Source organism: Boleophthalmus pectinirostris, unplaced genomic scaffold (assembly GCF_026225935.1).
Source record: "Boleophthalmus pectinirostris isolate CB_2022bp ecotype Guang Dong unplaced genomic scaffold, ASM2622593v1 HiC_scaffold_21, whole genome shotgun sequence".
Lineage (NCBI taxonomy): Eukaryota > Metazoa > Chordata > Actinopteri > Gobiiformes > Gobiidae > Boleophthalmus > Boleophthalmus pectinirostris.
The window spans coordinates 13,725,691-13,743,820 of NW_026571175.1; the positions used below are offsets into that span (position 1 = coordinate 13,725,691).

Consider the following 18,130-nt stretch of genomic DNA (forward strand, 5'->3'; position numbering starts at 1 on the left):
TTAAATGAAGTGTACTGGCCACATAGTTCCAGAGTGGAGGGTCAATTGCAGGTCCTGCCTGTGATTATTTGTTCTGTCAATGGACCCTTCCCCCCAGAGTCCAATCCAGTGTGGTCATGTCTATGTGTACGGGACAGTGCACATGAATCAACATTTGTTAGTAAAGCATGTAAATGTGCCAGAGTTAGCCATGCAGGCTAATTTTCATGTGGATGTAGCTAATGTATGTCCATTAATATGCACTTGTCCTGACCATATAGACAAATAAAATGAATAACTCTGTGTAGGTATGTGGTGTGCTGCTGAGAATGACCAACCTGTCCTTCTGTGCTCAACTTTATTCACTCACATAGGCAAAAACTGAGTGTGCCATTCCTAAGACTAGACAGAAAAAAACACTTTTCCAAGGTAAACCTTGGTTTTGAGAATACGTATCACAATGAAGCATTTTAGCCAACCATCTAGTGTGTTTCTACCTTAACAAATATAGGAGAGAGAAATGATGAAACCCTTAGAATAGAATCCCATTGTGTAGAATCTGCAGGAGATGTTCAGATTTTTTAAGAGGTTTACAACATGTACAAGGTGTCTCCTACAGTTGGACTGGAACTATTATGTATGTCCACTTAACAGCGGTGTAGCTATAGACACATATAACTTATCTTTTTTTTCACAACTTAAATCCTGCTCTTGCAGTTATCATATTTATTTGACCTTTCAGCTGGTGTTGTTAAAGGTGCTATTGGGTCAATGCCTTTTTCATGTCAATGCAAAAACAGCACGTTGGTGCGGTGTTGCTCCATTGACCAGAAGCTCCTGCGCGGCTAAATGCAGAGTATTGATTTCCTTATATCCAGGGAGCTATCGCGCTCTCCAAGCCACACAAGGTCAAAAGGCTTTTGCTCCAGTTTGTCCCACTATATTTCATTTTCTGCACAATGAGTGGCGTTTATGGATGAGTGTCCAGGCCACTTCAAAAGAAAAAGAAAGATTGTGATGACGTTTCATATGGAATAGCACAGGGACTAAGGCTGGCTTTTGTCGACCGGGTGGTTTATGTTTTCTTTTGTCAGGATGTATGTCAGCCAGGTCTCATCCATCTTTGCTGCTATCTCTCCACACTTTTTCTAGGCTACATCACACCTTCACACCTCATGCCGAGAAACACAGCAAGCTTGTTTTGTAAAAAGAATGGAGGATGAGTCAAAAATCTGCAGCTATATGTTTGTGTGGAGAGTGCAGATGAAATGACCTGAGAATGTATTTGAGTAGACATACAATCAAAAACTGGATAAAAGAAATAGTGAAGAAGATTGTTGGTTTGGAGACAGTGGTTGGTCAGTCATTTTTCTTGTCAAAATATGCAGAACAAAACTCCATGCATTATTGAAGCTATATCACATCCCCTTGCAGGAGTCTAGCTTTGGATCTTGTTTACCAACCAAACTGTGGATAGTTTTATTGACTTCTTAATGTACAGACATCCAGAATATCTTTCCCTAGCCACATGCAATTTATAAGTAATGTATACAGGTTTTGAGGCTACTTGACCCCCACACCACAATAAAGTTCTGAAACATGTTTATAGGAAGTGAAATGTGAATGTGAAATTGCAAGTTGACCTTTGTCGCAATCCATTTCTTTTTAGCTATTTTTATGATTTATTCATCGCCTACATCTTTCTCCCACACCTTGTGATTGCAGAAGGGAAAGATATATTTTTTTGATGAATAAAATACATATTTAAGTGAATAATTATAATTTATTTCTGATTACCCTTTTCCAAAATCAAATAAGTAATTAAGACGACATATTTATATTATATTAGTTTCACTAATCAAGGTAAGCTGTGCATTACGCTTCTATTCGTGTATATGTGGGGGTATATAACATTATTTGCGAAAAAAAAACAAAAAAAAACTCCTATCCATACACCGACACAACTTAAATTATGAAACTGAACTACACTTTTACTTTAAACTTTCTGCAAAAGTTAATTAAATTATTAAATAAGTGATTACATCTATTAAGATTGATTCCTTAAAAATCACATTTTCTTGCAAAGATTCATCTCTGATTAAGTTTTAGGACATTTCAAAGGTCAATTAAAACATTTCACACTCGACGAGGAATTACTTCATTAGGAGGAAGTGTTCTTTAGAGTTTCAAACAGTGCAGAAAATGAGCATTAATGAGTGTTAACGGCTCATGCAACATATCCCAGCTGTTCATGCACCAAACGCCTTCACAACCTCCATCTGAACTCAGGCTCTCGCAAAAGTTACTCACAAGAAAACATTTCAGCAATAATTATGAATGCACTTTTTGAACCATTAAGAAAGTTAGCTTATCAAAAATAGATATATAACTGGCCCAAAGGCAGTATTGTATAGGACATGAGCTATCAAGCACAATGTAAGAAGAAGCCTCATTTACACATCAGCCCTCGAAGCATCTGTGCAACACTGTAGATGCCATTAAAATAGAAAAGTCAAGTACATAATGTCATTTGCACTTACTTCTGTCCTTGATTACTGTAGTTGTTGTCATATGATTCATATCCTTGTTCGTCATACGATGTGCCATAGCCATCATCATACTCCTGTAACACAAGACAAGCACATGTTATTTCACCCACTGTTTCCTTTGCTGAACGGATGCCACATCAGGCACAAGTCAAGTCACCATGTGGTCACAGTGGAAATCCCAGAAGGACTTAAACCAAAGCACACATGCTAATTACTATAAAGACAAAAAATTCATAACCTGTGATACTGTGTTGGTCATCAGGTTTGCATTGCATTGTATGTAAGGGCACTTCCAGATACGCTTCAATTTACTTCACATAAAAAAAAATTGTCACCTCATTTTGGTCTTAAAGGGACAGTTCAGAATTTTGGACAAAGGGCCTCATCTTGTAGTTAGCCAGAGTGTTGGAGACGTGTGGAGACACTTTTATAAATATTCCATCCAGTCCTTGTATTTGCAGAGATCGTTGGTGTTAGGCTAGTGCATGTCAATGGCCATAGTTATCCTTGCCACTAAAAACAGTCTTACCCACTCCACAAAGCACCCAAAGCAAATCTGTTATTACGCCAGACTATCAATGTGAATGTCTGTGTCGATAGAATAATTTTAGAAGTAAAACCAACCTTGCATTTGAAGGATTTATGTCTGAGCAGCAGTGAGTCCCTCAACATGTGACGATTCATTTGATGCAAGGTCAGTTTTATTTCAAACGTTATTCTATCAACACAGACATTTACATCGATAGTCTGGCATTATGATAGATTTACTACAGGTGCTTTGTAGGTAAGACTATGTCTAGCAGCATGCTAACTATGGCCATTGACATGCACTAGCCTAGCACCAGCAACCTTTGCAAATACAAGTACTGGATGGAATATTTTTTTTAAAAGTGTGTCCACACGTCTCTAACGCTCACTAGGAAATGAAGCGCTATGTCCAAAATTTCTAACTGTCCTTTTAAAATGTTCATATTGACCCACTTTACATGATCCTGGTATTTTTATTTCACTATTTTGTCTGTTAATAAATTCCTGTTCCTACATAGAATTTGGATCCAAATTCGCTCCAATAACTGCTGTCTATATGAGCTTCATTTGACTGGAGCTAGACAATTTCGGTGACATCACACTCCTTTAGTCCACTTGTTCATACAGGCTATGGTCCTAACACATAAATGTGTTGTGGTAATGAATAAAGCACTGTGCATGTTCCCTGTTGTATGTGGACAAATAATAATAATACTAATAATAATCCCTTACACTTGTAATGGGCCTTACAAGCTTGTCACAGCTGCCCTGGTTCGGCATGGGACGATATATACATTTGGTGTCATGATTATCATGGAGAAAATAATTATGATTAACGATTGTATCACGATAATTATGAAAGTTGCAGACAGTTTAAAAATGTTACAGATATGAATAATGATAATTTGAATATTATGAAAAGGTCAATAGGTCCCATACAACTGTTACAGTGTTGTAGTTTGTTAGAGAAAATTAAAAAAAAGCAACAGTAATCTAGAAGAAAACATGATGGATCTTTTTTCAGCACATTGTGGTGATTTATGGTGATAATCTTTGGTGGCGATTATCACAATGACAGAAATGAGGCTGTCCATGTGCACTGCTGCCCTCTCCGACCACCACCATTCACTCATGCACACACCACTTTCATACTGGGCAAATAAACATACTCGCTAAACTCACAAAGTCTGAAGTGTCTTGCAAAACACATCCCAGTTAGCCAAGCAACAGGCTAGCGATGATAATATATGAATATGCACAGACAAATTTGTGCAAAGAAGCAAATACGGATATTATATAACGGGCCCTCCACAAAGAAAATTAAGTAAAATCATGAAAAGAACAATCCAAGTTACTCAGTGAGGCTTTCTGTGCATGAAGTGCCCTCAGTGTTTATCAAAGCCATCGTCGTCAAAGTCAAATGCAAATCTTGTACTTCTTGGAGACTGCTGCTCTCTGCCCTTGTCTCCTGTCAGGCCCGGTGACAGTGGCATGCGGAGCTTCTCAGTGTGGTAACGTTTCATCAGCACCTCAAAGCATCAGCCTGGAACATCTGTTAGTGCCCCCTCCCTCCCCACGCACCCCCACGCCATGTCCCGCCGACAGGAACATCAAAGGCAACCAGTGCCGCGCCCGTCCTAATTTAGGATAAATGGGACTTATGTTCCACAAAAGGCATCGACTCCCAGTGACACGGCTCTCATACCCCACGCACCACTTGGCAAATTCAACTGCCCCTGATTTGCATGCTGGAAATGAACAGTTTAACACCACTAGAAAACACTCATCACATCAGTATTATTATTAAGGGGCTAATTCATGATTGGAAAAATGTTTTTGACAAATTGAGTCCAGAGTCGGAATGGGTCTTTTTATTAATGTACTGGAAATTCTCTGGGAATTTGTTTTACAATGTTTTTTGAGTTAAATGAAATGCCAAACATTGAAAAATTGAAAATATATTTAACAACAAAGACAAAGCTGTTTTGGGCTAGTCTTTTGAGCAAGAAAATAGTTTGAGTTTTATGGCTTTGGTGAGGAACGAGAGTGCCAGTCCATTTGTCAATGAATTCTAGTCCATAAATAAAGCAGTATTTAAATCAAGGTAAAGCACGTTTTGTCTCCAGTGGCATTTGAAGTTTAGCAAAAAAATCTGTCAGTTCCCTAACACTAATGCAAAACACAGTAAACAGACACATTGTACTTTTTTGACAAAAAGAACTCAAATCTTCAGCTGTTGAAAATAACAGCAAATGCAACAGCTTCCACCAGACAAAGAGGAGACAAGTACTTTCCAAGCAAGACATGAAATTGTGTGGGGTTTTTTTGTAGAATTTTTCATTCTTGTTATTTTAACTAGCCGTCACCATTTTTTAAAAACATAAATTACTAAACAAACCTCTTACTCTTTCAAATAATTTTGCACAAATGATTTAAGAAGTTCTTAACCTTGTTAAAGCAAGTTTCCTTTCTAAAAAGAAGAATAAAAATAATCTTAATCTAAGACCATGTCAAGTGATTTTAATTTTTTTGCTTTTCTTGTGACTATTGTTTGGTATGAACACAAAGTTTTACTTATTACTGGAATAAATTAATTTACTGACCCCCTGTAAAAAACACTTGCAGTTAGAATGAGTTTTATTGCCACTGTCAATATAAACTATGAAAAATTTTAATAAATGCATAAATTAAGGTAAATAAAATAGACTTTGATATACATATGCAAAGCACACAGTATGGGCAGAACAACAGTTAATAGATTCATTATATATCACAATGAAAAGGACAGTAGATGGCAGCCACTGTAAACCACTAACCTGAAGGTGGGAGGCTAATACTGTGTCTGAAAACAAGACACTTCACCGTCCTTACATTTGGAGCTGATGCTAAACTGCTCTAACCTGCCTGTAAGCTGAATAGACCTGTTCTTTGTTTTATCAGCACTGAACAGTCGCTCCATTTAGAACTGATAGAATCTCTCTGTCTCTTCAGACACATGGCGGTTCCACACACTCATTCAATTTCAGGCCATCAGAAAGGCTTTGTTTGGCACTACCTTGAAAAATAAGCAGCTATGAAAAGTGACTTACAGGAATCTCCCAAGTTAGACGAAAACATGAAAGCTCTCGTTGTCACAAGAGCAATACAATACCTTCAAGTCTCAAAGAGAAAATGTCAAAACCTGTAGCAAACCACGTAGTCAGCTGTCTGGGCCGCTTAAGTTCACCCGACAGCGCTGTTAACACAAAAGCCTACCTTTCAACTTCTGACTTAACAGACATTTAGTCTTATTTTCTGTCTTCTTATTGATGCCCTGGTTTTAAACAAACATTTTGTGAGTAAAAAAGGTTTACTTAACAGAATATACAGAATAATTACCCAAACACTTTCAATCACAATTATTGAAGTGTAACTGTAATCTATAAACCTGTGTGCAACAGAAAAAAACTACCTGACTATGATAACTCATTAATGAATTTATGTATTTTAATTCAATATAAGTATTTCAAGAAAAGGTGAACTCTAATGAGTTCTAATCGTACACTGAGTACAAACATATAATATTCGAGTTTCAATGGAAAGGCGCAATAAATGATTACTGACCAAAATGATGTTTAAAGGTACTGTACCTGATTTTTACTGTCCTGAAAACTGACATTCAAGAGTTTGCGGTGGTCCAAAGTTATTCCTATTCCTCACTTATTCTCCATGTTGAGTTTCTAAGAGCTTATCACAACTCTTACGCCCCATTCACATGTATTCGAGTCGTTTTCATTGCAGATGTAGTGTTCGTCCACACTAATCTGATGGAAAACATCTCCAGAGATGGAAAAATCTGGTGCGGCCAGCTCCTGCGAATTCATCCGATCCGACACTGTGTGGATGCCTGAAAATGTTGATACGCTGAGGGTGATACATTTGATTCGCTGGGTTCGTGACATCAGTCATGTGACGCTATTGCGTTTAAACAAACCATAGACAAACGTCTTAAAATCCAGTGTTACGTTCTGTAACAACTGAACCTCGTTGTTGGTCCACAAAAAGACTGTTTTCATGTTTGCCATGGGCTGCTGCGACTTCAGACATGGTGCTCCACTTCCTTATTTTTACGCGTGACATTGTGATGCCAGCCTAGTCATGTGACTAGCGTTTCAGGTGGTTTCGGGTTACTGTGTGAATAGGGAGGACTTTGATTGCGGGCACATTAACAACTTATCTGGACATGAATTGTTTCCGCACATCCGAATTACCAGACAATAAAACACTTTATAATTTGATGCAGACAGCTGACTTATTTTGACTTCATGAGCTGCTTGTACAATACATATGAACAGGGGCAAGACACATTTATCTCCAACACAAAATCTTGTACATGGTCTTACATTTTATAACTACATTGTACTCATGCTTATACTCATACTATGATGCATGAGCTACATCCTCCACTAAGGGACTCATGACCAAGATTCTCTAAATCCCCTTAATTATTGAAGACTTAACCTAAAAAATCCAGATCTTAGAACAAGATGGGAAAATGAAAATATGCTGTTAAAACATTTGTTATATCAAAGCATACAGGATACACTTCTCCCCACACGGCTCAACTTAACATCAATATTTCATCCTTTTACTTCCATGTGATGTGATTTAACATGATACACTAACCTGATTTTTAAACTGCCCCCTGTAAGACCACCTGCGATTGGACGAGAATAGATGCGAGACGCTTCCTCATAAAACACGGCTGTAAATGAAGGGGAGGGGCTAATTAAAAATAATGAGCTGCGTGGGCGCCAGTCATATTAGATTAGCAATATCATGAACTTTTATAACCACATATTATTACCTGCTATTTCCTGTGCATGCCTTGCGTCTTAAGAACAAGCCTGTGCTTTGTTTGTAAATTGCTGTAATGAATTTCATATCCTCCTGTATGAGAAGAAATGAGAGCTATGCACAACAGATAATATTGCATTCAGAGAGCAGCAGACATTGTGTTCTATAACAAATATCCATAAATCCACAAATCATTTTTCTCACTATCTCCACCTCTGACCACACCATTCTATTGCCCATTCTATCTGAACATTAGCATTCACACTAGCACTTATTGCTCCCCTATGGAGACAGCACAATGCAATGCTACACAGCTTACTAACGTAGCACTGTATGAAAAATTTGTAGCGTTTTGTGGTTATGTTGTACATTGTAAGTTACTGGATATCTCAGTCTTGGGTCAGAGTGTAGTCGACTTCTCTGTATACAAATATGCTGGTGGTGCAACATGGCTCAGTACAAAAGAAGCTATCCAATGTAGATTAAATGTTGTTATACTGAATGTATTTTTATTTAGCAGCAGGTCAAGGGTGTTCTCCAGCTACGGCAGCACATGAACACTGACTGTATTATTGATACTTATCCGAGAAAAGTGAGATTTTATAGTGAAGTTATGTAGACCTAACACTTGTTTTCAAAGTGCTTAATTGTTTTTTTTTGTCAAGTAAATTAATTCTGTTCCAATACAAAATATTATTACAAGAACAGCTTCTACTGACAAAATCAGCGTTATCTGTTGGGTTCAGTTTGAGTAAGCTCATTGATGTATGGTAGTAAACTCAAAACCAGCAAAGAATCCTAATGTTGGTAATGTGTCAGGAAAGTGGAAATAAATTTGGACTAAACAATACAAACTGGTCCATCTAGTTTGGATACTAGTTTTTGTGAAGGAACAAACTTTGACAACTATGTCTGAATCAGTTTTTTTTATGTAGAGAGATTTATGAAGCGTAGTTTAAGACTAGACCGAAAACTCACCTTTTCTCCCTGGCATTTAGTACTAGCTAGTAGGGATGGGCATTCGATGAAATTTTCTTAATCGATCGTCGGAAGAATTAACGATCGATTATCGATTAATCATTAACATGTTTATATTAAAATTATCATCATTATTATTACTATCTGCACTACTAATCTGCATAAATAAATTCAACTTTATGACATATAAACCGTAACGATTCTAGAGCCACATCAATCTGTTTGACATTATTATGTGTTTAATTCAGTTTTGCGCAACTCTCACAGAAACAAAACTTAAAACCGCATCGCTAATTTGCATAAACTCAGCGAAGATAAAACTACAGCTCTTGTGTCGCTGATGCGGTCAACTTCTGTTGGATTAAAAGACATGACTCAGTGGAATACAGGTTAGTGTGACCATATTTACGTTTGTCAAAACCGGGACACCGTACGGGGGGTGGGAGCTGGGTCCTCATCATCGCGCGACTCCCACCTGGTAAAACTTTTTCCCACTGGACACCGAAACATATGTGCTGCTTTGTACACTGTGCACATGGACTCCCACGCAACGGAAAGCGTGGAATTTCTTGTACAACTCATCGTTAAATACACATTTGCGTTGCAGACTGACCGACTGTTTGTGTTTGCTCGCTCCTTCTGAGTGCAGAGAGCTACATGTACGGACCCCTGTTTGGTCACGCTACGCACATCAACCTACATTCGGTTTGTCGATTAAAATGAACGTAATAGATGAATTTCTTCATGATCAATTATCGATTAATCGATTAATCATGCCCGTCCCTACTAGCTAGTAAGGTTGCCTTGGTGTTTTTATTGTAGTTTTCAAATGTTATCTTCATATATGTTTATGTAGCGGTTTCTTCTATTTTGTTGACTTGTATTTGAAGCACTTTGGTTAGCTGAAATTGTTTTAAATGTGTTATATAAAAAAATTTGAATTGAATATTTATTTTGGGCAAGTAATAAATTTAGATTCTTTTACAATGGAACATATAACATTAATGAAATCACAGCAGAAATAACAACAAAAAATAAATAAATAAAAAGTTGGCCAAAAAACTTGACTTAAAACTTGAAGTTGAAATTGGCTGTTTGAGATTTTAATGTCTTCCAGTCTCTATTATACAAATATGCAAAATGTTTTTTAAGGTGAAGAGGTTTTGATAATAGATTTTGAACATTAAAGCATAAACAAAGCACATTTATAAAACTGGAATGAACTACATTTCTGGTTGAAAAGTGGGTTAATGTAATCAAGGTTGGCCTGATTTGTCCACAGCCCGAGCTCGCTGCCATTACTCGTAAAGGGAGCCCTTGTCCTGTGCTACGTGACGTTATCTGGATGCTGCTCCCTTGCCACCACCCGGCCGCTCTGCCTGGCATTAAGAGACACATTAAACTTTAACAATGCCATGTTATTCCCATTTATTAGAGCACACTACTCCATAATTGAGTTACAGACGGAGAGGAGAGACATGCCTGGCTTATAAATCAGCCCGGCACATTGTTGGAATCTGGCAAAGCTGTTTGAAAAGCCAGCGACATCAGCGTAAGTGAAGCTATTGTAATATCTGATGTGTTTAGTAATGATACGCCGTTTACTCCAAATATGTCGACGAGTACAATGGGCGTGCGAATGTTTCCCCGGCGCTAAACAGGATCAGCGTGACAGTGCTGGAGGAGGGAGCGAGGGGGTGAGGGAGGGAGAGAGAGGGGAGGATGAGGGCCCCTAAGTGAGTCTTTCATTTGTATGCCAGCGGACGGGCTGAGAGGCGTGTTGTTAAAAGATAAGCACTGGCCTCGGAGGTTACTGAAGACTAACGGAGGGCCCGGCTCGGCATGTTGCTACAGCGCTATCAGAGACGCTCCGCTGTGCTCCACAATAACACCACACCGGCAGATAGGCGCCGTGACACTGGTGAGGATGGGGCGCACCGGATTAATGCACGCATCTGAGAGTGAGAATTTACAGTGAAAAAAACATTTTGCTAAATAAATGAGACAGCCCTGACAACAGTATGAAGGACCTTGAACATTATATAAAAAATTCAAGCATATCTAAAAATGTGAACTGAAAACATAACAAAAGAAAAAAAATCAGCATCTTCTCCAGTTCTGGTCAGATTGCTGGTGGACACTGACCAAACTGAAGAAGCTCCTAGGATGAGCTGTGAAATGTCTTCACTCAAAAAACCTTTGTCAAGTTGACAGAATAGATTTTTTTTCTTTTGCTATGGATCCTACCTGGACGACTGAGGGATTACAGACATCTGAACTGAAGACACTTAAAGTTGTTGCTTTAATACAGAAAACTGTATATATTAATAGTTTGTTGAGGATATGAGTGAAAAGAGCACAGCATTAACAAGTAAAGAAGGCTTACAGCAGTTATAATCCTTATCACTCAATGCATATTTGTCCTAACTTCTGAAAAACAAAACAAAAAAAAACCCAAATCCAACCATTTATTTATTTATATTTTTGAAAACCCCAGACTGTCCCTTCATTACGAATATTCTAGCAAAGCCCTAAACTGAATTGGCTGATGCTGAAATCCCCAAAATTAAGCAAATCAAAACAAGTAGAGGAGGCTTGTTGTTCCCAGACGACAACATTACACTACCATCTGTTCGAGGAAGCAACGTCTCGCCTGTGCGCAGCTGTGCCTCACGACGCTCTTAACGTCTTCACCATAAAGCCAAAGTAACACGCCGTGATACTGCACCCTGAAAACAAATAACCCCAGTTTTGTAACCCTGTCATCACTCCGGGATTAAAGGGCCTGCACCTTATTTCAAAGTCAGGGAAAAAGGTTGTGAAATGTATCGAAAATCAGATACTAAATCAGACACTAATTGATAATAATACTAGTATCACAAATTAAGATGTAATTTGAACAGGTATTGATGCTAAAAAACTCAGACCTTTACTGAATAAGCTGAAGAATGATCTTGAGCTGTATCTGAACAAGTACAATGCCACATAGACAAATATATGCCAATGGAGAATTGAGGAATGACCACACAGTTATATAAAAGAAAGTACTATGCTTTAATGTTGAAAATTACATTATTTTGTCTAAATAGTTGATTTTTTATAAAATGAACGGATTTTATTTTCTAGTCATTTTTTTTTTCTTATTTAGGTGCTTTTAACATACAATGCATCTGGACAACAATTTATTAAAATCACGTACAGGCCCTTTCAGAAGAAAATATTTGTCATTTACGTACATCGACTTTGTAGCAAGAATCTTTCAGTCCACTGAGAATTCACCAATGCCCCCTCTCTGTGGAATAGAAATGGTTCTATCAGATTGAAGATGTCAAAGAGTTAGCTCATGCATCAAGTTGAAGTATGGCGAGGCTGCGTTACAATTGACAAATGTCCACGCTTTCCCTCGCCATTGTTCTGGACGCCGTTCGTCTTGATCTCTGCGAATGTTTTGACCACAGCTTATTTTGGGAAGCTGATCCGTCTGCGTCTGTCTGGCAACGGGTAAGCAGAAATTGGAATTGGTTTGTTTGTTTTGTGACATTTAAGGTCAGCCAGTGTACTTGGTTTGAGGACATAACTGCATTTAAGGATATACACTGTGTTTGGCATTACACGGTGAATAAAGTTTTAAAGTTTTGGTTTGCACTGTCACGAATGCCCCACAGGCGTTCTTAACCAAACAAGAAGCTACAGATGGTTTCATTTGTCCATTGTAATCATAGGCAGTCCAAATATTTGAAAAGATAACTTACTTTATTGGGTTTCACGTTAAACTATCAGCTGCATCTGTAGAGTTGGCGCTTTTCCAGGGGCGTTTCCAGACTTTTTCACTTCGGCAAAATCACTTTGGCACAAGGACCCTATCATATACATATATCATATATCATATCATATATTTTTTATTCATTGTAGTTGTGACATCAACTTGTTCAAGGGACTGCAAGAAACTAGCATTTTCTTTTTTTATATGGTTAATATCTTTTGTGCATTATCCCGGATCAAATAAATACATTAAAATCATAAATGATTCCCTCATTTTGTATTATTTTGACATAATAATGGGGTGGGGTGGTCAATTCAGATTCCAGGGATTGGTCAGGGGCAGCACTAGCCTGATTCATCAGCCGGTTTCACTTCGTGGAAACCATCTGACCTCACAGCATTAGGATTCATTCGCTTGAAGGTATGCGGGTACTTTTTTAAATTTAACCACTTGCTGCTATTTGTTTCTTGACGTATGTAATGCGCTGGAACACTCAGTGGTGTCCAAGTAATTGCTGGCACAACAGCAAACAATACAGAGACTGAACATGTCTGTCAATGATCATTGATGTTTCCGCGAGATGAACTTGCGAAGAAGAGTCTACAACTTCCGTGGTTCTTGCAAACCGTCTAGTGTATTCTGACCCCTGACCTAGTCGCTGGAGATAAATTAAATTGAGTGGAGGCACTATGTGGTGCCAGCCTGGCTAGGGCAGCACGCATCACTGCCTGGAATATATTATGCCTATGACTGATTTGGAACATTATTTCATACATGTATTTCATAAATGTACAGGTTTATCCAATATCTTTTCACATTGCAATGCAATTGCAATGCAATGTAAAACTGAGCAAATCAATAAAAAGCAATCATAATAAAGTATGTAGAGTAAAATAAATGCTGGTAAAATTTTCAAACTATTAACTCTTCAAACTAACTTGAATCAAACATAAACAAAACCTCATACAATTAACAGAGAAGTGTAACGTGTCATCGGGTTCTGAGGATGTCACGCAAATTAATTTATAATGTCAAAAGAGGTGTAGATGAACTGAAAACAGATTTATTTATGACTGAACAAGTTGTGATCTGGAAAATTAACAGCAAGAAGCATCTAAAGACAGCATGTTAGTCATTAAAATAGTACAAATACAACAAATTATAATAGATTGGTTATGTCAGTGGTAGGACTAAAAAAACAACTTTAGTACCTTTTGTATTACTGTATTGTATTGTATTTAATACCTTTTGTGCACTGGCTATGTTTGATTACACAAAGAAATAGACTCAGAATAAACTCTAAACTCAAATAAAGGTGTAATGTGTAATTTTGTGTTTAGTAAGGTTGTATAAAAATCAATACCCCAAAAATAATAAATTCTAAAACCCTTATTGAAAGTAGATTTGAGCCTGAATCAATGCAGAAGAAGTAAATAAACAGTCCTTTCCTGAACACTTTTAGAATGATCTTGGTCTGTAACAGAAATAGTGCAATAAAAATGTCTTACATTTTATTGTGGTATCCAATTTGGTCTTTAGTATCACGTCTTGTTTTCCTTGGTACCAAATTGAGACATTTTGATATAGTTACAACACACATTTTCACTACATCGCATATATTTTCATTATAACAGTGTTTCCCAAACTTTTTTCTGGGGACCCATATTTTAAAAGTCGCAAATCTTTGTGACCCAAGTCAGGAGACATTATTCGTAAATAAATAAAATTGTGACCATTAATGAGGATGTTTTATTGTTTACTGAGTGGTCATGTCTCTCTGAACAATTACTTTTACTCAAGTTTTAAACAATGAAGAACAGTAATCAGTGTTTCCCACAGAAAACTGGTTAGACAAGGTGGTGCTGCCGAAAAAGTAGAAAAAAAAAGTGGGGGATGTGTGTGGAGATTCCGTGCGACGACCATAGTTTTGCGAGGATTCCAGTGGTTCGGAGGGACGCAGTCAAGGCAGGGGCCACTTGTTGTCAAGGCGGCCGTCCTAACTGTAAAGTGCTGCAGGAAACACTGGTAAATGAACCAGCAATAAAAGGTTTCCATAAGGAGCCTATTTGGACCTATATGCAAATGGTGACAAGGTGACCCAAAAAAAATCTTTTTGAGAACCAATGCTTTATAACACAAAATGGATCGTTGTGAGCTTTAAGCCATGTTAAAATGTTGTTGCCTCCTCAAAAACATACCCAGAGCTGTGTTTTGTTTCATTCACACAAAACGAATTATTAGACTGTCTACTAGCCTGATTCATCAGCCAGTTTCACTTCGTAGAAACCGTCTGACCTGCAGTGTTAGAATTCGTTCACTCGACGGTAGGCGAGGTACTTTTTTCATTTAACCAATTGCTGCTATTTGGTCGTGATGTATGCAATGCGCCGCTAATCGGGCTAACTGGTATATTAAGCTTTTCCCAAATCCCATAGGAAGAAGGGCAATAACGTCTTTCCTCTTGATAAAATTCACCAAACATTCTCTTTATTCCGGCTTTAAATCCTCAAGCTCGGTAATTGTCGACAACACAGAATATATGGCTCTTTGCTGATTGGCTGGTGCCAGAACTCGCACTTTCAGGATTTTTGCGAACCGTCTAGTGCAGGGGTGCTCACACTTTTTCAGCATGCGAGCTACTTACAAAATGACCAAGTCATAAAGATCTACCTAATACAAAGCCAAGCAAACTGCACTGAAACACTCTGTTCCCCCTTTTTGGACCCTCACTCACAGTTTGAGAACCCCTTCTTTAAGAGAACTTCCTCTGGCACTTTACACAAAACTGTGAAAAAAGTGAAGGAAGATTTTTAAACTTGTTTTTTAAAGTTCCAAACTGGAGTTTCATTCTTTTCTGGTTTTGCAGTGATATTTACCAGCCTCTGCACGTTTACCAAACCAAACGCACATCGTGACAAACACAGATGCATTTGTCACTTTTGTTAGACAAACTTCAGCCAAATGTGGCAGTAGGTCTGTTCTGTAGATCTGCCCTATGCTGTAGACCTGCTTTGTGCCAACACTGTAACATAAATTTTGACTCGTTTTTACTTCACGTTTAGTCTTGCTCTTCTAACCAACGCGCACTGTGGAAGGAGCTTGTTTTCGCTGTGCGCAGGAAGGAGCGAGAGCGTGAAAAGGCGAGGGGCAGCGTGCTGACGTGAGGCAGATGGGCAGGTAGGATGTTTAGGAAGTTTAACCTGCCCTGTGATGCACGCTGGTACACGAGGGCACACGCTGTTGCAGACGAGCCGTGCATAGGGAGCATGTGTATTTGTGATGTGCTGTAGAGTCTCCGCGGGTTTCAAATGAGTGCACAGGCTGCACTGAGACGCCCCACACGCTCCTGCACCCGCTACAAGTTTATTGCCAACAGCAGCGGCCATAATGAAATATGATCGCACTTGTTGAATGTCAGACCTCGAGTGAGAGACAAGACCAAGTCCAAACGCGAGCCCGAGACGAGACACGGCGATCTACCCACACGACCTTGGCGATCGACATATTGAGCACCCCTGCTCTAATGTATTCTGATTCCTGACCTAGTTGCTGGAAAGAAATGAAATTGCGCAGAAAAAGCTCAAAATGATGATGATGATGTTATATAATGGTAGTTTTCAAGTTAACAGCTATTTTTTAACTTTTCTTGAGTAGGGATTGTCAATTCCAAGGCTGAAATCATCCAAATGATTCTAGTCAAGGTGTATAGAGTTAAAAACACACTGGAGTCCTTGCTGTATATGACATCACAAGCTGGAACAGAGCCTAAATATTTCGGATTTGTGTGTTAAACTTGTGTGAATGAAACAAAACACCCAAAAATCCCATTATGCTTTTGATTAGGAAACAACAGTACAACAGGTAACGAAAAAACATGTTCAATAAAATATCACTAGATGTCTGTTTCTCAGTGCCAGTCCACACAGTGGCATTTGTCTTGGATTATGACCTTGTTTTACTATAGCATTTTCCTATCCATTACACTCAATTTAGATAAGTGCTACAAGGAATGCCCTATGAGACGACATGATTCAATTAACAATTCATGGTTCACACACAGGATTCCTGAGGGAGAGCTGGCCATTATTAGATGTTTTGCTTTTAAAAACACTATAGCAATAAGCATCTACAACAACAGTCTAATACCCACATTCGCAGCCTACATGCTTTGTTCTTGCCTGTTCGCCCACACCAACCGGATCTTAATTTGGCACTGCAATGGAGTCAACATTTATTAGCAATGATTTTTCCAGTTTCAAAAGATGACATAAAAGGCACCATACAGAATTACATCACGCTTTATTCTTTTCCAACAGGATTAGCAGCAGGTACGGCACAGCTAATGAATTTGTTGGAATGAGATTTGGCTGAATCATAGAAACCATTACTGGGTAACAAAGATGGATGGTACTGCCAGAGCTGAACTGAGATGTGCTCCTGTTTGGTAACAATTGGATAGACTGTAATGTGATATCCTCAACAGCTCAGAAGTGCATTAGAAAATCACCCTTATGTTCAATATCCATTCATCACTGTACCACCAACAACATTGCATTCAGCTGTGTTATTGGATGAATTGGGCTTGTTCAGTGGGACTGGAAAATGTTTGCTGGCCTCTGCAGGATTGCTTGGTTGAGGGTCCACCACCTTCTCATCTCCATAGAGATGTCATTACCGTAGTTTTCGGACTATAAGGTGCAACGGATTATAAGGTGCAATATTAATAATGTTGAATTCTCTTGTCTATTTTCATACAATGGCGCACCAGATTATAAGGCGCATTAACAGAAACAAACGGACAACACTTGAGACTGATGCCTTAGCCCAGGCATCCATGATCCATTAGCAGATCGTGGTGTAACTCACCCAGCATTGCCTCCCTATCTTGGTGAATGAGGATTATGAATGTGAATGTGGGTGGATCATTTAAGTTTTCTTTTCTTTTTATTTCCTGCGAGGAGGACTCAAATATACATTGAGTAATAATGTGTTTAACTTGAGCTTTGCGCACACCTGTTACACACAAAACTTAAAACCACATGGTTAATTTGTATAAACTATAAGGGCTGAAAAAACAGCTTTGCTCTTTGTTTCTTAATGTTGGTCAGCTTCTATCAGACTAAAGGACTCAAGACTCAGTGGAATATGTGTGTTCTTTCTGCGACAAGGCGACAGCGGCACTGTTCCTTGAGTGGATGAAGAACTATACTTCACTCTTTACTCCGCGAGGCTCCTGACTATGGTAGCCGTACTGCTCCGAAAATCCATCAAGCGGTGCAGCTTCGTAGCTTATGAAAGTCATATTAAAATATTTTGACAGATTTTTGAGTGCTGTGTACCACATAAAATTGGTTTGAGGTCAGTAAGCACAATCAGAATTAATAAATAAGGCACACTGTTGATTTAAAAAATAAATAAATAAATAAAGGATTTTAAGTGTGCCTTATAGTCTAAAAAAAAAAAAAAACAGTATATCATTTAATTGCCTGGAATGTTC

General features: G+C 38.4%; 1 protein-coding gene across 1 annotated transcript in view; it reads right to left on the reverse strand.

Annotated features, from left to right (window-relative positions):
• The window catches only part of khdrbs3 (KH domain containing, RNA binding, signal transduction associated 3), a 133,218-nt gene that overhangs the window by 22,868 nt on the left and 92,220 nt on the right, over positions 1 to 18,130 (reverse strand). The window contains exon 7 of the mRNA XM_055157495.1: positions 2,520 to 2,602. Within this exon, the coding sequence (XP_055013470.1) occupies positions 2,520 to 2,602 (83 nt within the window). The remainder of the gene's footprint in view (positions 1 to 2,519; positions 2,603 to 18,130) is intronic.